The 20,139-nt window shown below is 40.0% G+C and overlaps 1 protein-coding gene across 2 annotated transcripts in view; it reads left to right on the forward strand.

The window, feature by feature from the left end:
• Positions 1 to 20,139, forward strand: part of SMG6 (SMG6 nonsense mediated mRNA decay factor) — a 226,197-nt gene that overhangs the window by 2,285 nt on the left and 203,773 nt on the right. The window contains exons 2-8 of one of the 2 annotated variants that reach the window (XM_037809231.1): positions 41 to 1,799; positions 2,329 to 2,521; positions 2,961 to 3,071; positions 5,444 to 5,550; positions 5,810 to 5,888; positions 10,319 to 10,429; positions 10,754 to 10,966. In XM_037809231.1, coding sequence (XP_037665159.1) covers positions 41 to 1,799; positions 2,329 to 2,521; positions 2,961 to 3,071; positions 5,444 to 5,550; positions 5,810 to 5,888; positions 10,319 to 10,429; positions 10,754 to 10,966 — 2,573 coding nt within the window. The remainder of the gene's footprint in view (positions 1 to 40; positions 1,800 to 2,328; positions 2,522 to 2,960; positions 3,072 to 5,443; positions 5,551 to 5,809; positions 5,889 to 10,318; positions 10,430 to 10,753; positions 10,967 to 20,139) is intronic. The other variant, XM_037809232.1, reaches the window with a different exon arrangement.

Genomic DNA, 20,139 nt, shown 5'->3' on the forward strand with positions numbered 1-20,139 from the left:
TTATGCCCTTTCCTCCCCATCCTTTGTCCCAACATCACAGAAAACCTGAAAGAATTAAAGGAACCCAGGCAGCGTAAAGATAATAGGCGCCCAGATCTGGAAATCTATAAGCCTGGTCTTTCTCGACTCAGGAACAAATCTAAAGTCAAGGAACCCTCTGAGAGTGAGGAATTTAAGGATGGAATTGTCAGTGACAGAGATTCTTCAGCTGTCAGAAATGGTACGCAGCTCGTTAAAGATGCTTGTAAGGAACTGGACAATCAACAGCAAAATGGTCCTGTAGACCCAGAAAATACTCGGGGACAGGAGTGCTTTCCTAGGACTGGTAGACAAGAAGATCGAAGTCTAAGAATTATCAAGAGAACAAGGAAGCCTGACCTGCAGATCTATCAGCCTGGATGGCGTTTACATACTATTACCAAAGAATCGACTAGCCGGGTGGATGAGGAAGAAATCCTCAACCAGGTAGAAAAACTGAAAGTAGAGGAAGATAAATGTAGGGGGAATGTTGTGAAAGAGGAGGTTGTGAATAAAACAGACAAATACGAGGCAGAAAAAAGCCCAAATGGTGACAAAGTAAGGGCTACAAAGGGAGAAAAAGGAAAGAGGATTGAAAGAGGGGAGGGGGTGAGGAAAGGGAATGATGACCTGGTACAGGGGAAGCCAGGTTCTGCAAAGCGCTACTCCCGCTCAGACAAGCGAAGGAACCGCTACCGCACTTGCAGTACCAGCTCTGCTGGTAGCAGCAACAGTGCTGAGGGATCTGGCCTGCCTGATAATGGATGTCGACGTCGGCGACAGGATCGGGCCAAGGAGAGGCCACGACTGAAGAAGCAAATATCTGTGTCCTCAACTGACTCCTTGGATGAGGATAAAATTGATGAGCCTGATGAATTAGGGCCCAGGAGAAGCTCAGAAAGGAAGAAACATTTAGAAAGAAGCTGGGCTGGCCGTGGGGAGGGTGAGCAGAAAAACAATGGTAAAGAAAATCGAGGCAGTCTTCGTGTCACCTTTGATGCAGAAACCATGAGCAAAGACTCCCCCATTGTGAGGTCAGCAAGAGAGGATGTGGATAGAATAAAGCCTGACAAGGCTCTGAGCAGTGGGGGCAAAGGCTCTGAGAAGCAGGAGTCCAAAAACCTGAAACAAGAACTTCGGGGTCGTGGCCGTGGCATTCTGATCCTACCTGCCCATACCACCTTGTCTGTCAATTCAGCAGGTTCTTCAGAGTCTACACCTTTGGGATCTCGTCTTTTATTTGGATCCGGTAGTAAGGGATCTCGGAGTTGGGGCCGTGGAGGCACCACCCGCCGATTGTGGGACCCAAACAATCCTGATCAGAAACCTGCTCTAAAGAGCCAAACACCACAATTACACTTCTTGGACACTGATGATGAAGTCAGCCCTACATCTTGGGGTGACTCACGCCAGGCCCAAGCATCTTACTATAAGTTTCAAAATTCTGACAACCCCTATTATTACCCCCGGACTCCAGGCCCTGCCTCCCAGTATCCGTATACAGGCTATAGCCCTCTGCAGTACCCAGTGGGCCCTACAAATGGTGTCTATCCAGGGCCTTACTACCCAGGCTATCCAACACCCTCAGGACAGTATGTTTGTAGCCCTCTCCCTGCCAGTGCCATGAGTCCTGAGGAGATGGAGCAGCACATGAGGAACATGCAGCAACAGGAACTACATAGGCTTCTCCGGGTGGCAGACAACCAGGAACTGCAGCTCAGCAATCTGCTCTCCAGAGACCGCATCAGTCCTGAGGGTCTAGAGAAGATGGCTCAGCTCAGGTATGGCATGTTCTATCCTGGCTAGAGGGAAATGGGGATAAGCAGGAAATGGATGGGCTCCTATAGTTGAGGAAGGTGGAGACCTTTTAGGTGACCCACTGGGTGTTACCTGCCTTTCAGATTGATTTTCTAAGGGAAAGGCTGTTGGAAAAGGAATAGAAGAGTGCTTTTGTTTTTATTGTTAGAAATAACTGTGCAATCAACTTTTTCTTTAAGAAAAAAATGATCTTTAAGAGAGTATGGAATCTTGGAATGGAAAAGGAAAGACCTCCTGAAATGCCAAGAAATGAACAACGTGTAACTTGGGGAAGACCTTATTTCACTGTTGAATTTAGGTGAAGGCATATGGAGAAAAACTACTTTCCTAGACATAATTGTCTTCAGAATGACATTCTGCTATGCAGAATAGAAATAGAGTGAATGCTATACCTGGTAGCATTTTGGATTTCTTGCCAAGGGAGGTGGTTGATTTGGGTTAGCCTTTCCTTTGGTGTAGTTGGAGCTAGAAGTTGCATGTATTTTGTTCCAGAGCTGAACTACTGCAGCTGTATGAGCGCTGTATCCTATTAGATATTGAGTTCTCTGATAATCAGAATGTGGATCAGATCCTGTGGAAGAATGCTTTCTATCAGGTGATTGAAAAGTTCAGGCAGCTTCTCAAGGACCCAAATGTTGAGAACCCAGAACAGATTCGGAACAGACTTTTGGAGCTCTTGGATGAGGTACACCATCATTTCTTTTTCTCAGGATAAAAGCTTCAGCATCCTATAGTTTTGATGGGTTTTTACCACCTAAAATACTGTTTTATAACAGAACATTGACAAAAACTGTATGCTCTCGTATTTAGGCCTACCCTACCCTCTTGCTTCCTTGGAACCATAACTTATTGATCATTGGAGTTAGTTCTGAGCTTGGAAGCTTTCTGAATATCTTGTCCTGGGGGGGGGGGGAGAGACCACATTTTTAAAACACTGGAAAATCTTCTGCTATGAATTTGTCTTGGGCCCAGTTGGTCGCCACTTGATACTGTTTGCGTCTCCCTTTACCCAGAGTGGCCATACATTAGCAGAACTATGAAGGGGTCACTTGGTCCAGTTTCTGTTGGGTAGATTGGGTCAGAAAAGGTTGATTCAGCCATTTCTTATTTTTTTCTCTTTATAGGGTAGTGACTTCTTTGATAGTTTGCTTCAGAAGCTGCAGGTTACTTACAAGTTCAAACTGGAGGACTACATGGACGGTCTGGCCATTCGCAGCAAACCATTACGCAAGACTGTAAGCCAGCTTCTTTATCTTAAATTTACTAATCTATTTATATGCATTTATCTAATGCCAATTATGTGCTAGGTACTGTGTTGAGTGTTGAGGATATAAGAATGAAAGATACAGTTCAGTGGGAACAGATTAAATCAACAATTATAATGTAAAGTCGTTAAGTACTGTGGTAATGGTATATAGAGAATGCTGAAGAGGCATAGAGGGAAGTGGATCTTATTTAGCCTGGTGAGGTCAAGGATCGCTTTTCAAAGTGTCTTAAGCTGAGTCTTGAGAGATAGAAGGGTAGGAGTTTGCAAAGTGGCAGAGGCAGTTTAGGTATAGGGCACAGCAAGGGAGAATCTGGCATCATTGGGAAAGTGCAAGAAGTTCAATATGCTGGTGCTTATAATGTGGAGTGGGGCTGTTGTAGGAGGTAAAGCTAAAGAGGTAGGGGGCTAGATTATAAATTCATATGCCATGCTGAAGAGTATGGACTTTATTCTGGAAACACCCATTGATTGATTTTTTTTTTTTTTTTTTTTTTTTTGTAATCAAATTGATAGAATAGATTTATTCTTAGAACCAATCACCTAGGCAAATTGGTGAGTCTGTTTCAGAGTGGGGCAAGCATGGAGTTATGAGAGTCAGGTTGTAGATCTGAACTAAGGTAGAGGTAGTGGAGGTGGAAAAGAGGAGACAGATTGGGAAGACATAAGGGAAATAGAATTGAATTGCTGGCTGATTTGGTGTGAAGGATGAGATTGGAAGCATGAAGAGTCTAGATCATCTCCCATTTTGTCATCTAGGGGAGTGGCTGGGAAGGAAAAGATCATTTCAGTTTTGGATTGCTTAGGTGGATGAGTACAACAGGGACTTGAAAATGAATGAATGAATATTATAGTTTTTCATGAGCTTAAGAGAAAGAGCTGGGCTGATAGGAGTCATTAGGCTATAGGTGGTAGTTGAAGCAGATGTTGGGATCCTGGGAAGTCTGGCCAAAGAAGGGGGTATTGAACTTCAAGGTTTAAGGGAACTTTGAGATTTTAAATTGTCAAGTGCTGTAGAGTTGTCAAATATTAAGAGTACTAAAAAATGTCCATTGGATTGGATGACCTTACTGAGAGTTATTTTAGTTGAAGAAGATGTAAGCCAAATTGTAGTGAATGAGAGGTGAGGCAGCAGAGACAATGAGAGAGTAATATAGATCATTCTTTTAAGAATCTTAGCTGTGAGGGCAGGGGAAGAAGTTAACAGCTAAAAGAGAACATGGGGTCAAGAAAAGTTAGTTTTTGTTTTGTTTGTTTGTTTTTTTTTTAATATGGGAGAGACTTGAACATATTTATATGCTCAGGGGAAAGAGAAAGGTCAAAGATTTATTAGACAGGAGTGTGATTTGTGGAACAGAAGCTTCCTCTTGCTTTTCTGATGAGTTGCTATGCACAGATTCTTAACTAATCAGCATGTATTTATCAAGTCCCTCCCACGTGCTAGGTGCTATTCTAGGCACAAGCAGTTGAGTGAGGAACAAGAAAGTTTGACTGGGGATTAGTGCAGGATTAGGCATACAGCATGAGGGAGAAAGTGACCCTGAAGAGGTGATCAGAGGCTAGATCATCTAGGACTTCATTCTGAGGAGAATGAAGAACCTTTGAAGGATTTGTTTTTTTCTTCCTCAGTGGGGTATCATAGTATAGTATGGAGACATAACCAGTTTTCTTGGCATTTTGATTATCCAGGGTTCTTGATGTTCATTCATAGAGAAAATATGTGGAATATTCTTTCATAGATCTGAAGGTCTGTGGCATATAGTGAAATGTAACTTTGCTGAGGCGCAAATTTGAGTTATGTGCTAGGTAGCTGATGTGGAGTAGTCACTTAGCTAGTTAGTGAACCTTTCCTAGGGGCCAGTATCTACTTCTCCATAAAGCTTTGTTCTTTATTCTAGTGACATTGTTTATTTCTTTTGTAGGGATTGGGAGTAGAATTATATATTGTGTTGTTCCTTAGGGAACTTTTCGAGTTGGGCACTTGTCTTAGGATGGTTAGGGGTCTTGTCTGTGTTTTCTGACTAAGAGACAGATTCCAAGTCCATCAGTGAGAAAACATATATCGTATTACGTAGTCGTTGACATGTTGTCAGTGTTGGGTAAAGTGTAACTATTGTTATCATTAGGCAAAGGTAACTAAAGCAAGTAACACAATGCAGTGACATTAACAGTTTGAAGAGAGAAACTATAACGATGGCAGGAAAAGAACAAAGTAAACAATTAATTGTCTTAATATTTGTATATCACTTTATAGTTTGTAAGGTATTTTTACATTGTATCTGTCCTTTGGGGTTGAAGTTAGATTTTCTTAGGCCCTGTACTAACTGATTGTTTTTCTTGAAGGTAAAATACGCTTTGATCAGTGCACAGCGATGTATGATTTGTCAAGGAGACATTGCTAGGTATCGAGAGCAAGCCAATGACACAGCAAACTATGGGAAAGCACGCAGGTACCTCTTGTTCATTGCTTCTCTTCCCTGTGTGTGGGGCTTTATGCTAAGCCCCACTGAGACCAGTCGGCTGTCTGAGCCGTCTCTCGTATGGGTGTCCTGCAGGTGTCCTTCTTGGTCCCTATTGTAGTGCTTTATCACTCCAGAGCTACATCGAACACTCCAGCTTATGTCTGGCATAAGTAGTAATGGCTAGCAGGGATAAATTGGGAAAGAGTTGGTATGGAACTAGCATTTTCTTACTGTTTTTCTATTCTAGTTGGTACCTGAAGGCCCAGCATATTGCTCCCAAGAACGGGCGCCCCTATAACCAGTTGGCTCTGCTGGCAGTGTATACGGTAAGAAGTCCTGTGGACAAGGGAAGTATTTTGCAGGCAGTATCTTAGATATATGGGTTTTTATAATATCAGTTTGTAGAGCTTGATTTCATCTGATCAGAGTAGCCCAAGGAGTATCCCCTTCTGCCTCCCAGCCTCAAACTCCTTTTGTTACTATTACTTTCAGAGGTAAGATGTCAGGGATCCTTCACTTCACTTGACTCTGTTCTTCATCTGGCAATTTACTACTGCATTTATGTTCCTAAGGGGATGCTCATACTCCAGCCAAACGCCACTCTTTGTTTCTGACCAAGGTTTCTGTCCTGAATCTTATCTTCCTTCTCTTCCCTATCCTGTTGAACTAGTCTGCTCATTCTACAAGGAAAGTAAGGCTCCCTTTACTTCTCTCCTTAAAGTCTTTAACTAGCCCCAGGTAGTCAGATCCTTGATTCCTTTCCCCAGATCTCCTAGCTCCTCTTACCTTCTCATGCAGTATGCCTCTTTAGGAGAAACACAGTAAGTGCTAAACTGTACCTCCCTTGATCTTACCCAGCCTACTCTAACGTGCTCTAACAGAGAGAAATGGGCCTTGAGAGCTGACAGGGTCCCTAGTGAGGAAGATGAATTAATTGAACAGGGAGAGGCGGGGAAGTCAGTGGTTGGTACCAAAGGTTTTAGGGTAAGAAGCATCTAACATGCTCATTAGCAGGGAGAAAGTTTTTTAATATTGTAAAATTAATTGTGGAAATAAACAATGAATTTAATATTTATAGTCTCCTTTATTCCACAAAAGTGTCAAAGAAATTCCTAATACTTAATTATGGATTCAAGTAGTTGATTAAAAAATGTGATTTGCTGATAACACTTTCTTCAGAATATATTGAACTTCTCTTTCTTCTCCTTTACCCCTGTCCTGTTCTCTTTGTGATGTGTGTTCAAGATTTTTTTGCTGCTCTTTGCAGCTTTTTCTCTCCCCTTTCTCCTTAGCAATCTTTTTCTTATTCTCTTACTTTTCCTTTTCTCATCTCTCATCTCCTTTTCCAGCTTTTCTTCTTTGTAATTATTGAATGAAGTGTTATATTTCTTGAAATTAGAAAATATGGTTTCCTCATTTTTTCCCCCTTAGTGTTTTTTTTAAAAATTGAGGTAAAATTCACATAACATAACATGAATCATTACTGTTTTAAAGTATATGATTCAGTGGCATTTAGTACATTGCGTGCAACTATCACCTTTATCTAGTTCTCATCATTCCAAAAGGAAATTTCTATCCATTAAGTAGTTATTGTACCCCCTTATCCCTATCCCCCAGGTCAGCTTTCTGTCTCAATGGATTTACCTACTCTGGATATTTCACATACATGGAATCATGTAATATGTGACCCTTTGTGTCTGGTGGGTTTCACTTAGCATAATGTGTTTGAAATTCATGTTTAGTGTGTATCATTCCTTTTTAAGGCTGAATAATACTCCATCGTATGGATATACCACATTTTGTTTATTCATTCATCCACTGACCATATTTTGGCTGTTGTGAATAATGCTGCTATGAACATTGGCATAACAAGTATTTCTTTGAATATCCGTTTTCAGTTATTTTGGGTGTACCTGGAGTGGAATTGCTGGGTCATATGGTAATTCTATGTTTAACTTTTTGATGAACCCTCAAACTTTTCCTCAGTGACTATACCATTTTTTATTACTCTAACAATATTGGAGGAGGGTTCTAGTTTCTTCACATCCTCATCAACACTTAATATTTATATATATTTTTTATTATGAACAGTCCAGTGGGTTCAGATTGGTATCTGATTGTGGTTTTGGTTTGCATTTGACTAATATGGTGTTGAGCATCTATGGTTTGCGATCGTTTTCTCCCATTCTGTGGGTTGTCTTTTCACTCTCTTGATAATGTCCTTTGATGCACATTTTAAATTTTGATGGCCTAGTTTATCTACTTTTTCTTTTGTTGCCTGTGTTCTGTGTGTTGTGTCTAACGAACCGTTGTCAGATCCGAAGTCAAGGTGATTTACCCCTATGTCTTCTTCTAAGAGTTTTATAGTTTTAGTTCTTATATTTAGGTCTATGATCCATTTCGAGTTAATTTTTATGTATGGGCGAGGTGAGGGTCAGCTTCATTCTTTTGCATGTGGACATCCAGTTCTCCTAAAAACATTTGTTGAAGAGACTGTTCTTTCCCCTTTGGAAGGTCTTGACACCTTTGTTGACAGTCAGTTGACCATAGATGTATAGGTTTATTTTTGGACTCTTAATTCTATTGCATTGACCTCTGTGTCTATCCTTATGCCATTACTGCACTGTTTTGATTATCTTAGCTTTATAGTAGGTTTTGAAATTAGGAAGTGTAAGTCCTCCAACTTTATTGTTCTTTTTCAAGTTTGTTTTGGCTACTTAGGGTCCTTAGCAATTATATGTGAATTTTAGGATTGGCTTTTCCATTTCTATGAAACAGAGTATTGGAGTTTGATGACGGTTGCATTGAATCTCGAGATCGCTTTGGGGAGAATTGTCTTCCAGTTGATAAATGTGGAATGTCTTTCCATTTATTTAGGTCTTCTTTAATTTCTTTCAGCAGTGTTTTGAAGTTTTCAGTGTATAAGTCTTGTACCTTCTTGGTTAAGTTTATTCCTAAATATTTTATTCTTTTTGATGCTATTGTAAATGGAATTGTTTTCTTAATTTTCTTTTCTCTTTGTTCATTACTCTTGTATAGAAATACAACTCATTTTTCCATGTTGATTTTGTATCCTGCAGCTTTGCTGAATTCCCTCAATGGCTTTTTGCCATTCTAATTAAATTGGAATTTTCTTTCATGGGCCTAGATTAGCATTCCCTTTAAGTTCTTTTCCTCTGTCCTTTTTCTGTTTCCATCCTATTCTAGTTGCCTGTTATCATCATTTTCTCAACTTCTCTGTCTCCTTCCAGTGAACCAGGTATTTATTGAGAACATGCTTGGACACAGTGCTCTGCTGGGTCCTGTAAGGGATGAAAGAAATGTACAACATGATTTTTGCCCTGAAAAATACTTTGTTGAGAAGACAAGCAAGGTGTATCGACAGTGATCCAGATTGGATTTGATGAAATATGATGCTATTGATTGTTAGACACACCATTATTTTCTGTACCACTGGAAAGAAAAAATACCGTAAATTAAACTAAGACACAGGGTTGATGCTGATATTATCTAAATTTCAGAGATGTTAAAACATGAAAAAATGCTTCTTAGATTTGGTGAAATACAGTCTAAAATCAAGCGAGTGCCATAGAGAAATTAGTGTGGGTTAGAGTAATATTAAGAATAGCTACCACTTAATTGACTGTAACGATGAGCCGGGTGTTCTGTTAAACTATATGCATTATACTGATTTAATTCTTTCAGGAATCATATGTGTGTTAATATCTCCATTTTACAAATGAGGAAACTGGCTTAGAGAGGCTAATTAGCTCTCACACCCAATGAATGGTAGGACCAGATTCAGACTCAAGCGGTTGACCTTAGAACCTGCACCTTTGACCATGCTAGATGAATACAAGGATTGAGTTTTGAAGAATGAGTAGATGCTGGGAAAGAGAAGCTTGTATTCTGGATCTATTTTCAGACAGTTAAAGAAAAAAGGTGAAAATATATATGAAGTTAAAGAGTCAGCGAGAAAGGCTTTTGACATTTTTTTCCTATTTCGCTTTAGTGCTTTTCCTTTTCCTTTTTTCTGATTCATTCCTTTTCCTTTACTTTTTCTTTTTCCTTTTAATATTGACCATAAAGTAGACTTGAAGTATTTATTTGCTGAAGTCATTAATATTTGTTTCCATTTCCTATTCTCATGAGGATCATCTAATATATCCAAAACAGATGAACTTTGGAGCCTGTCAGAACCTAGGTTCAAATACTGGCTTATCCAGAATTTGTCTTTGAGACCTTGAACAAGATATAGTATAATCTTCCAGAGCTCTCATTTCCTCATCTTTATAGTGGGAATAATAATACCTGTGAGCCATTGTCCTTAGGTTTAGAGAAAATAAATGAGGAGCTGATCACTTGCCTCACACATAGTTATACTTAATAAATGGTAGTTGCCATTATTATTTATAATTTTAAAACAGTTAATTTTCTTAGTTGAACATTTTATTTTTCTCTAAGAATAAAACATAATTGTTGTTTATATATTTTATGAGGCTCTTTATTCTTTTCTCCCTCCTATGAGTACTTGACTCTTGACATACCTCTTTATGTGATGTACAGAACAGTGCAAAAAAGAAAGCGCTGATGTAAGTGCCATGACTTTTTTTCATGGATAGCATTCTCATTTTCTTAGTGGAGCTCTTCACCCCTTGGGGTACAGTCTGCAAGAGGTAGGAGGATTCCCTAGGGTCAGCTGCCTCAGGCTGGAGTCAGGAAAAGAATTCATTGACTGTCTCTGGTCTCTCCTCAGAGGAGGAAGCTTGATGCTGTGTATTTCTATATGCGCAGTTTAGCTGCCAGCAACCCTATCCTGACTGCCAAGGAGAGTCTAATGAGCTTGTTTGAAGAGACCAAACGAAAGGTGAGTGGGGAATACAGGCAGAAACTTTCCCTTCTAGAAGAATGCATTCCTCTTAGTGCCTCTCTGTCCTCAAGGAGATGGCTGCAAAGAGCTGGGGCTTCATTGGGCTTTGCTGATGGAGAGTCAAATACTGTGCAGAACCAAACTGTGTTCTTTAAGTCAGCTTTCAGGGGCCCTTGGGTGCATCTAGTTTATAGAATTAATAATTTTTATGCAACAAAGCAGATGATACTCTGCTACTTTGGAACAAGCACAGGTGAGGCTCTTCTCTTTATTAGCTGGATCCCAGGAGAGTCTGAGCTTCTGTGTTTGTATGTTGTACAGGCAGAACAGATGGAAAAGAAACAACATGAGGAATTAGAATTGAGCCCTGATCAGTGGCGGAAGGGAAAGAAGTCTACTTTCCAGCATGTTGGAGATGACACCACTCGCCTGGAGATCTGGATTCATCCATCCCATCCCCAGTGCTCCCAAGGCACTGAGTCTGGGAAGGATTCTGAGCAGGAGAATGGGCTGGGCAGCCTGAGCCCCAGTGATGTAAGTACCTGAGGGTGATACACTGAGCCGAACCAGCTAGGTAAGCACTACAAGGCACTCCACAAACTTCCCACTAATCACAGGGAAGACAAACTACTTGAGGCTCCCTGATGTCCCCTTTCTTACCACTATGTGGCACTGTAGAATTTAGTAAAAGTAATTATCTGGGTGAAAATGTACTTAGTATAGGATTAGATCTTTTTGCTGTTTTGGGTTCAGAGTTGCCAATGTAATGCTTTAAGATTCTCTGTGGGATATTGTACTTACTTTTTTCCTCTTGGTTGACCTTAGATTTAGAAAATGAGCAAAAGCAGCCTAGGGAAGTTGGTTAGTCTAGTTTGTGATCAGCCTCTTGAGGGATATCCTTTTGACTCTTAGGCTGGAACTTTTTCCTAGAGTTGAGGAGAAATGACAGTGGTAAATCACAGACTCATATGGAAGATTCCTTCTCTTCATTTACTCAATAAATAAATATTGAGTACATCCAATGTGCCATGCACTGAGGATACAGTGAACAAGATCTCCGCCTGCTCTCAAGGAACTTATATTCTAGTGGAGGATACAGAAGCATGAACAGGCAGAGTACAACGTAATAAATTTTCTTTGGAGACACTCAATATTATGGGAGTGTATAGCAGTGGGACCTAAGGGAACCATTGGTCTAGCAGCGTGGGAGGGGCAGTAGCCCAGAGAGACTTGTTTGAAGAGGTGGTATCTAACTGAAGTATAAAGAATGAGTAGGAGTTAGCTAGAGAAAGAGGGAAAGAAGAGTAGTAAACTATGCCCCAGGCAAAGGAAACAGGATGTGGAAAAGCCTGGAGCTAGGGAGAGAGATCATAGTAGTTGGAGAATTGCAAGTGGTTGGTTCGTTGTGGCTGGAGAGTATAATTCATGGTGGAGTGCTTGGTGGGATAAGCTGGGGCCAGATTTTGAAGGTCATGCTATAAATAATTTGATCTGTATTCTGAAGGCAGTGGGGAGCTATTTAATGCATTAAATAGGGAATAACATGTCAGGCATTTAAAAATTGTAACTGGCTGCTTTGTGAAAAGTTCAGAAAAGAGTAAGACTAGAAATAAGGAGACTAGGAGAGTGCTGTAGTAATCCAAGTGAGATGTGGAAAAAAACCTGAACCAAGCGATGGCTTTGGAGGTGGGCAGAAATGAACAGACATGAGGTATAACAGTGAGATAGAATCCACAGGACTTAACTGGATATGGGTTGATGAGGGTAAAGAGGAAGTCAAGAATAACACCTAGGCTTTTGGCTTGGGAACTAGGTAGATGATGGTCCATTCCCTAAGATAGGGAATAAAGGTGAAGCTGGTTTTAGGAGAAAGATGATAGTTTGGTTTTGGACATATTGACTTTATCATTCCTATAGGACATTGAAGTGGAGATATTCAGAAGCTAACAGAGCTTCAGGTCTGAAGCTGAGGAGAGTGGTCTAGGCTTGGAGATGAATGTTTTTGTAGGCATCCTCTTATAGACGGTAGTGAAACCATGAGAGTTGATTCAGTTGTTCAAGCTAAAAACATAGAATGAAAAATATGGTGAAGATCTAAGAAAGAAAGAAGATAAATGGCAGGGTAAGGTCATTGCAGAGGGAGGAAAGGGAGTGGAATCTAGGGTACAGATGAACCAATTGGCCTGAAAGGTGATGCAGAGTAAATTTGTGAGTGTGGTAGAAGGAAGATGAGGGAGGACTCTTTTTTTTTTTTAACTTTATTTTGAAATAATTTCAAACTTACAGAACAGTTTCAAAAACAATACAAACCCCATACAGAGAATTCCAACATCCCTCCCTTCCCCCAGTTACCCAGATCCACTAGTTTTAACATTTCACCACCTTTGCTATACCATCCTAGTATTTTCTATTATTTGTGTCTGTCTGCCTATTTTTCTGAACATTTGAGAGCAGTTTGCACAGTCATATTCCTTGAACACCTGAAACTTCCATGTACATTTCCTATGAATGAAGATCTTCACTTATATAATCACCTAAAGTGATCAAGTTCAAGAAATTTAATGTTGATATAAAGCTTACATTCTATATTCAATTTTTTTCTTATGTCCCCAAAATGTCCTTTTGAGCCTTTTCTCTTCCATTCTTAGTTCCTGTTTTGGTTTGCTAAAGCTGCTGGAATGCAATATACCAGACATGGGTTGACTTTTTTCAGTGGGGATTTATTATGTTGCAAATTTACAATCCTAAGGCCATGAAAATGTCCAAATTAAGGCATCAAGAGGTAGATGCCTTCTCTGAGGAAAGGCTGATGGCATCCAGGGTTCCTCTGTCACGTGGGGAGGCACATGGTGATGTCTGCTGGTCCTTCTTCTCTTGGGTTCTGGTTTCAAAATGGCTTTCTCCAAAATGTCTCTGCTTCTTTCTAGGTGTCTCTGAGTTCTCTCAGTTTCATCTGTCTTTTATCCTCTCATAGAGGACTCCAGCAAGGGGAGTAAGACCCACTTGAATGGGCAAGGTTACATCTCCATGGAAACAACCTAATCAAAAGGTCCCACCCAACAGTAGGTCTGCCCCCACAAGATTGGATTAAAAGGATATGGATTTTCTGGGGTACATAACAGACTCAAACCAGCATCAATCCATCCAGTATCAATCATGTATTGCATTAAGTTGTCATCACTTCTTTAGATTCTCTCTCTCTCTCTCTTTTTTTTTTTTTTTTTGGATTGTGGGAACAGATATACAACATGAATCATCCAATCCCAACTCCTCCCAAGCATACTTCCAATGGGATTAATCACATTCACTATGTTGCAGTGCCCTTACCACCATTACTAGAACTTTTCCTTCACTGCAAACAGAACCCTACACTCATTTTTCATTTCCCCTGCCCCCTGCCCCTGGTAACCTGCACTCCACCTTCTGTCTCTGTTAGTTTCCATATTCTCTGATTTTTTTGTTGTTTTTACCATGGGGCTTAAATTTAATACTCTAAATCTGTAACGATCCTCTTCTTTAATGCCAACTTAACAACTTCAATAGCATACGTAAACTATGTTCTTACACCCTACCATACCCCCACCTTTATGTAGTTCTTGTCACAAATTACATATTTATATGAGTCCAGAGCCATTATTAGTCATTACATTTTATGAATTTACCTTTTAAATCCTGTAGGAAGTAAAAAGTGGAGTTACAATTAAGAATACAATAGTACTGGTTTTATATTTACCCATGTTATTCTCTTTACTAGAGATCTTTCTTTGTGTGGCTTCAGTCAGTTGTCTCCTGTCCTTTCCTTTCAACATGCGGAACTCCCTTTAGCATTTCTTTTAGGGCCGGTCTAGTGGTGAAGTCCCTCAACTTTTATCTGGGAATGTCTTAATTCCTCCCTCTTTTTTTTTTAAATCTGCAGATTTATTGAGAAATACTCACACACCATATATTTCATCCAAAGTATGCAATCAGTGTCTCACAGTATCATTACTTAGTTGTGCAATCATCATACTCAATTTTAGACACTTTTCATGGCTCCAAAGAGAAAAGTAACAGACACAAAAAAGGAAAGCCCAGAACTCCCCTAATCCCTTATCCCCTCCTATTATTAACCCCTAGTGTTGGTGTGGTATACCTGTTACTGATGATGAAGGAATATTAAGGAATTACTGTTAAATATAGTCCATAGCTTGCAGTAGGAAAATTCTCCCCATATACCGCTCACTCTGTTGTTAACTCGTTGTAAGGTGTTGTACATTTATAGTAGTTCATGCAAAATTGGTGACATACATGACTTTAAACAACCCCTTTCAATCAAATTCACCTACAGTAAGGCACTATTTCTTATAATCCCAGTAGCAAGCTGCCATCACTTCCATCCATTCCCAAACATTTAAGTTCGGCCTCGTTAACAATTCTGTCCTCCCTCATTTTGAAAGACAGTTTTGCTGGATACAGAATTCTTGGTTGGCAGTTTTTTGCTTTCAGCATTTTAAATACATCTTTCCACTGTATTCTTTGTCTTCATGGTTTCTGAAGAGAAATCAGCATTTAATCTTATTGATGCTCTCTTTTATGTGGCACATTGCTTCTCTATTGTGGCTTTCAGAATGCTCTCTTCATCTTTAATATTCAGTTTAATTATAATATGGCATGGTGTGGGTCTATTTGACTTTATCCTGTTTGGAGTTTGTTGAGCATCTTGGATGTATATATTCATGTCTTGTTAAATTTGGGAATTTTTCAGCCATTATTTCTTTGAGTATTCAGATAGGGCTTTTTGTTGTTGTTTTTGTTAGAAGAGAAAGAAAACAATTTTATTTATTATTGAATAAGCATTATACCAGAATGTTGTGTATCACATGCAGTCTGCTAAAGAGATTGCAAAGAAAGAAAGAAATCTCACCCTTTTATATACAGGTAGGGCCTTTTTGATGTTTTCTGTTTACTCTTTGAGTTTGGAGGCACAATTGTCTTTTATGAGTGAGGCAAAGATAGCAGGAGGATGATCTTTCCTTTGAGGTTTAATTTAAAATTTCCATGTATCTTCCTGTTTTCTTCTTAGTCTTCATCTGTTTTCTGGATGAAAGCAGTTACTATTTGTAGATAAACTACCAACTCCCTATATGCCATGGTGTGCATGGGCCTGTCTAACTATGAATATTATTGCTGTCTGTCAAGGTGCTTTGGAGGAGTTGCTGCTATGGTAGAATTCCTGACTGCTGCCCTTGTCTACTTTGGACATTTACAGCCCCAAATTGGAAGCCTATTCGAATAAGAGATAAATTGTCCTATTGGATTAACTGCACTGTCCAGCTAGCTTTAAAGTGAAAGCGCTAAGACAATTTGAGGAAGCATTTTGTGATGCTCTTTGATATTGACCTTAAGATAATCAATAGTTTCCCTCATAAAGGTTGCAACTAATCTATTAAAGATCTTTCTCTTCCATTAGGAGTTTTCTTTTGTGTGTGCATGTGTTTAAGTAATATGTGTATGCGTTTATGTTTTTATTCTTATGTGCATTTCAGGGAAGGTATTTGCAACATGTGAGTTGTCATTGGACCTATTAAATTTGATTTACTTTTTTTATTTTATTTTATTTTGAAATAAATTCAAAGTTATAGGAACAGTTGCAAAAAAAATACAAACCCATACACAGAACTCCAGCATACCCTGACCCCCCTCCCCTGATACCCCAATCCACCAACTTTAACATGCTGTCACACCGGTATTTCTTTTCCTCCCTCCCTCCCTCCTTCCCTATCTATCATCCATCATCTATTGTTCTGTCTTCTGAATGTATGAGAGCTAGCTGCACCCATCCTTGAACAAACACTATAATTCACATATACAATTAACATGAACAAGAACATTCTTTTATGCAATCCCATTAAATGCAGCTAAGAAGTACTAGAGATTCAACATTGACACAAAGCATACATTCTATAGTTCCTTTTTTTTTTTTTTCTCCTATGTCTCAACTGTGTCCCTTTGAGCCTCCTGTCCTCCATCCTCAGAACCCATCCAGGGTCATTCTTGGCATTCAATTATCATCTATTTAGACTGTCATTTTTGTTTTTTTTTTTTTCAATTGTGGAAATGTATATATAGCCTAAATCTTCCCATTCTACCCCCTCTGTAGCATTACATTAGTGGGATTAATCACATTTAGAATGTTGTAATGCTATCTCTTTCCCACCATCCATTACTAGAAATTTCCCTTCACCTCAAACAGCAACCCTACACTCATTTCTTAACTCCCCATTGCCCCTTCCCCCATTTCTCTTAACCCGTACTCTACTTTTCATCTCTATGGTCATATTCTCTGATAATTTCTTTGTGTTTACTGTGGGGCTTAAAATTAAACTCTTAAATCCATAACAATCTTGTTTTTCTTTGATACCAACTTAACTTCAATAGGACACATAAACTATGCTCCTATACTCCTCCATTCCCCCACCTTTATATAGTTCTTGTCAAAACTTACACATTTTACATTGAGTTCAAAACCACTGATTTGTCATTAGAGTTTGTGTATTTTATATCATGTAGGAAGTAAATAGTGGAGTTAAAATTCACAAATTATTGACTTCTATTTGTATTCCATTGTGGTCAGAGAATGTGCTTTGAGTATATCCAATCTTTTTTTTTTTTTTTTTTTTTTAAAGTTATTGAGGCTTGTTTTATGTCCCAGCATATTAGTTCATTCTGGAGAAAGATCCATGATCACTAGAGGAAAATGAGTGTCTTGGTAATTTGGGATGTAAGCTTCTACATATGTCTGTTAAAATTCTCTATATCTCTTTCTCCTTTCTTTGTTTCTCTGTTGGTAGGGTTCCCTTTAGCATCTGAAGTAGGGCAGGTCTTTTATTAGCAAAATCTCTCAGTATTTGTTTGTGAAAAATTTAAACTCTCCCTCAAATTTGAAGGAGAGTTTTGCTGGATAGGGTATTCTTGGTTGGAAATTTTTCTCTCTCAGTATTTTAAATATGTCATGCCACTGCCTTCTCGCCTCCATGGTGGCCGCTGAGTAGTCACTACTTAGTCTTATGTTGTTTCCTTTGTATGTGGTGAATTGCTTCTCTCTTGCTGCTTTCAGAACTTGCTCCTTCTCTTCAGTATTTGACAGTCTGATCAGAATATGTCTCGGAGTGGGTTTATTTGGATTTATTCTATTTGGAATTTGCTGGGCATTTATGCTTTGTGTATTTATATTGTGTAGAAGGTTTGGAAAGTTTTCTCCAACAGTTTCTTTGAATACTTTTTCTAGACCTTTACCCTTTTCTTCCCCTTCTGGGACACCAATGAGTCTTAAGTTTGGACGTTTTATTTTATATATCGTATCCCTGAGATCCATTTTGATTTTTTTGATTTTTTTCCCCATTCTTTCTTTTGTTCTTTCATTTTCTGTTCTGTGGACTTCTAGGACACTGAGTTGTTGTTCACCTTCCTCTAATCTTGTATTATGAGTATCCAGAGTCTTTTTAATTTGGCCAGCAGTTTCTTTTGTTTCCATAAGATCTTTTATTTTTTTTATTTACTCTTGTAGTGTCTAATTTATGCTCTTCTAGGGTCTTCTTTATGTCCCTTATATCCTGTTCCATAGTCTTCTTCATGTCCTTTATATCCTTTGCCATGTTTTCATTCCTCAATTGTAGTTCTTTGATTAATTGTGCCAAGTACTGTGTCTCTTCTGATATTTTGATTTGGGTCTTTGGGATTGCTTTCTCCATATCATCTGGTTTTATCATATGCATTAAGATTTTCTGTTGTTTTTGGCCTCTTGGCATTTGCTTTGCTTGATGGTGTTCTTTCAAGTTGTAAAAAAAAAAACAACCAATCTAATTTTTCAGAAATACAAGTTGGTGGCATACACTTTCTCTGACTAACCAGCAGATGGCGTCTGCAAGTCACCTATACCCCTCAAGTCAGTTCTCAACTTTGTTCTTGTGGTGTGTGGGGAAATGATTCTTGTGGGGTTCAGTTGGTGAACCCAATTTGGGTGTGTTGCTGGAGCCATCTGCCCTGAATGTGGGACCCTGAACGGGTGGCTAGGGAGGCAGGGCAGCTTTACTATTCAAACCTCCCAGGTGTTCCTGGAGATTCAAGGCTGTTGCAAGAGTCTAAGCCTTCATTTCAGTTCTGCCCCCGATCCTCTCTGACGCTGACCCACAAACCACTGGCACTGACGTAGCATCCCTGGGTTTTCCAAGTGGGCCCCCCTTCTCAGCTGTGATCTTCTAGGACCTCTGCTGAGGGAAGGCTATGCTACGTCACAAGTGCATGCCGTCCCTCAAGGGAAGCCCCGGGCCGCCGGGCCGTGCAGGGACGCTCTCAGCCTGACGCAAAGATGGCTGAATGGGGCATCTCCACCCCTCTCCTCTCCTCGCACAGTTCCTCCTTCCCAGCTCCGGGACAACCGGCGCTGCTCTGGGCTGTGGGCATGGCCCTGGGCAGGAGTGTCTCCAGCCTGCCGGGGAGTGGCTGCAAGCAGCAGGGTTTCTTTCTCCTTCCAGTTCTCCCCTCTGCTCCCCTGGCCTTGAGGGAATCTGCAGCAGGCTATCCTCCACGCCAGACACCAAGAGGCCAGCTCAGACTGCTTCTACCGTGCTTCACTGCGCCGTTTTCACCGTCGCAAATGCAGCCGCTCCTGGGTTTCCCCCCCCCCCCCCTTTTTTTTTGTAGAAGAACCAGTCCGTCTCCAAATGCCAACTCCCGGCTTCCCCACACTGCAGCATGGCTGCGGGTCTTTCAGCTGGCTTACTCACATGTTTCAGAATGCAGACTCCCGTTTTCACCAAGTATATGGCCCCTGTGGTTCTAGCAGACCTTGTCCAGCTGGTGCATTGCTGAAACCGGTATTCTGGGTCACCTGGTTTTTATCTAGTATTTTTCACAGAGGTGTTATCTTGCCCTGTCTCTCCTGGCTGCCGTCTTAGGTTCCCCTTGATTTACTTTTAGTTATACAACAATAAATGAATATATTGTTGGTAAAAATTTCAAATAATTACAGTATTATATACAGTAAGATGTGATAATTTTTTTCCAAACTATTCTGAAGATGTTTCTATTTTCAGCTGAACACCATCCTTTTGTAACTACCTCCCTTAATTCCTTTTAAATTTGCTTCTGTGAATTAGGCCTTTTAGTTCTTGACTACCACCAGCCCTTGAGGAAGACTGTCAGTACATTTCATAGCTCTTCATTTATCCAGTCAGGAAACCATACTGCCTTTTTAACCTACTTTCTCAGACCCAAGTCAGCTTCCCATGTTCTTTTCTTTCTTGCAGTAGGCCCCAAGAACTCAGCTTGTTTCTTCTGTTCCTTTAACCCACAGACAGATGAGAAGTGGGAATTTATTTGAAAGATGTTTGAAGGCATTGGGGACATAGAGATTAGTCACCAAAAATGATCCTGGGGAAAACAGAAACCTAAGTATATGATTATAATGCAGTATGGCAAGTGCTGGGTGGGACTACAAGCATGAGGGGCTATAGGAGGATGCAATTAGAGTAGCTCTTCAGGCATGGTTAGGGAAGTCTAGGGTGAGGGGGCATTTTGCAGCTGAAGAATGCTGTAAGGGCATGTCTATTGGGGCATGCAAGCTTGAAAGAGGCATTAAGGGCTTAGGGAACTGCAGGTAGTTCATTGTGGCTAGAAACTAGGATGTGAAAGGTGTTCTTGCTAAAAACTTGCGTCATTCTTTACCC

This window comes from Choloepus didactylus, chromosome 18, assembly GCF_015220235.1.
Source record: "Choloepus didactylus isolate mChoDid1 chromosome 18, mChoDid1.pri, whole genome shotgun sequence".
Lineage (NCBI taxonomy): Eukaryota > Metazoa > Chordata > Mammalia > Pilosa > Megalonychidae > Choloepus > Choloepus didactylus.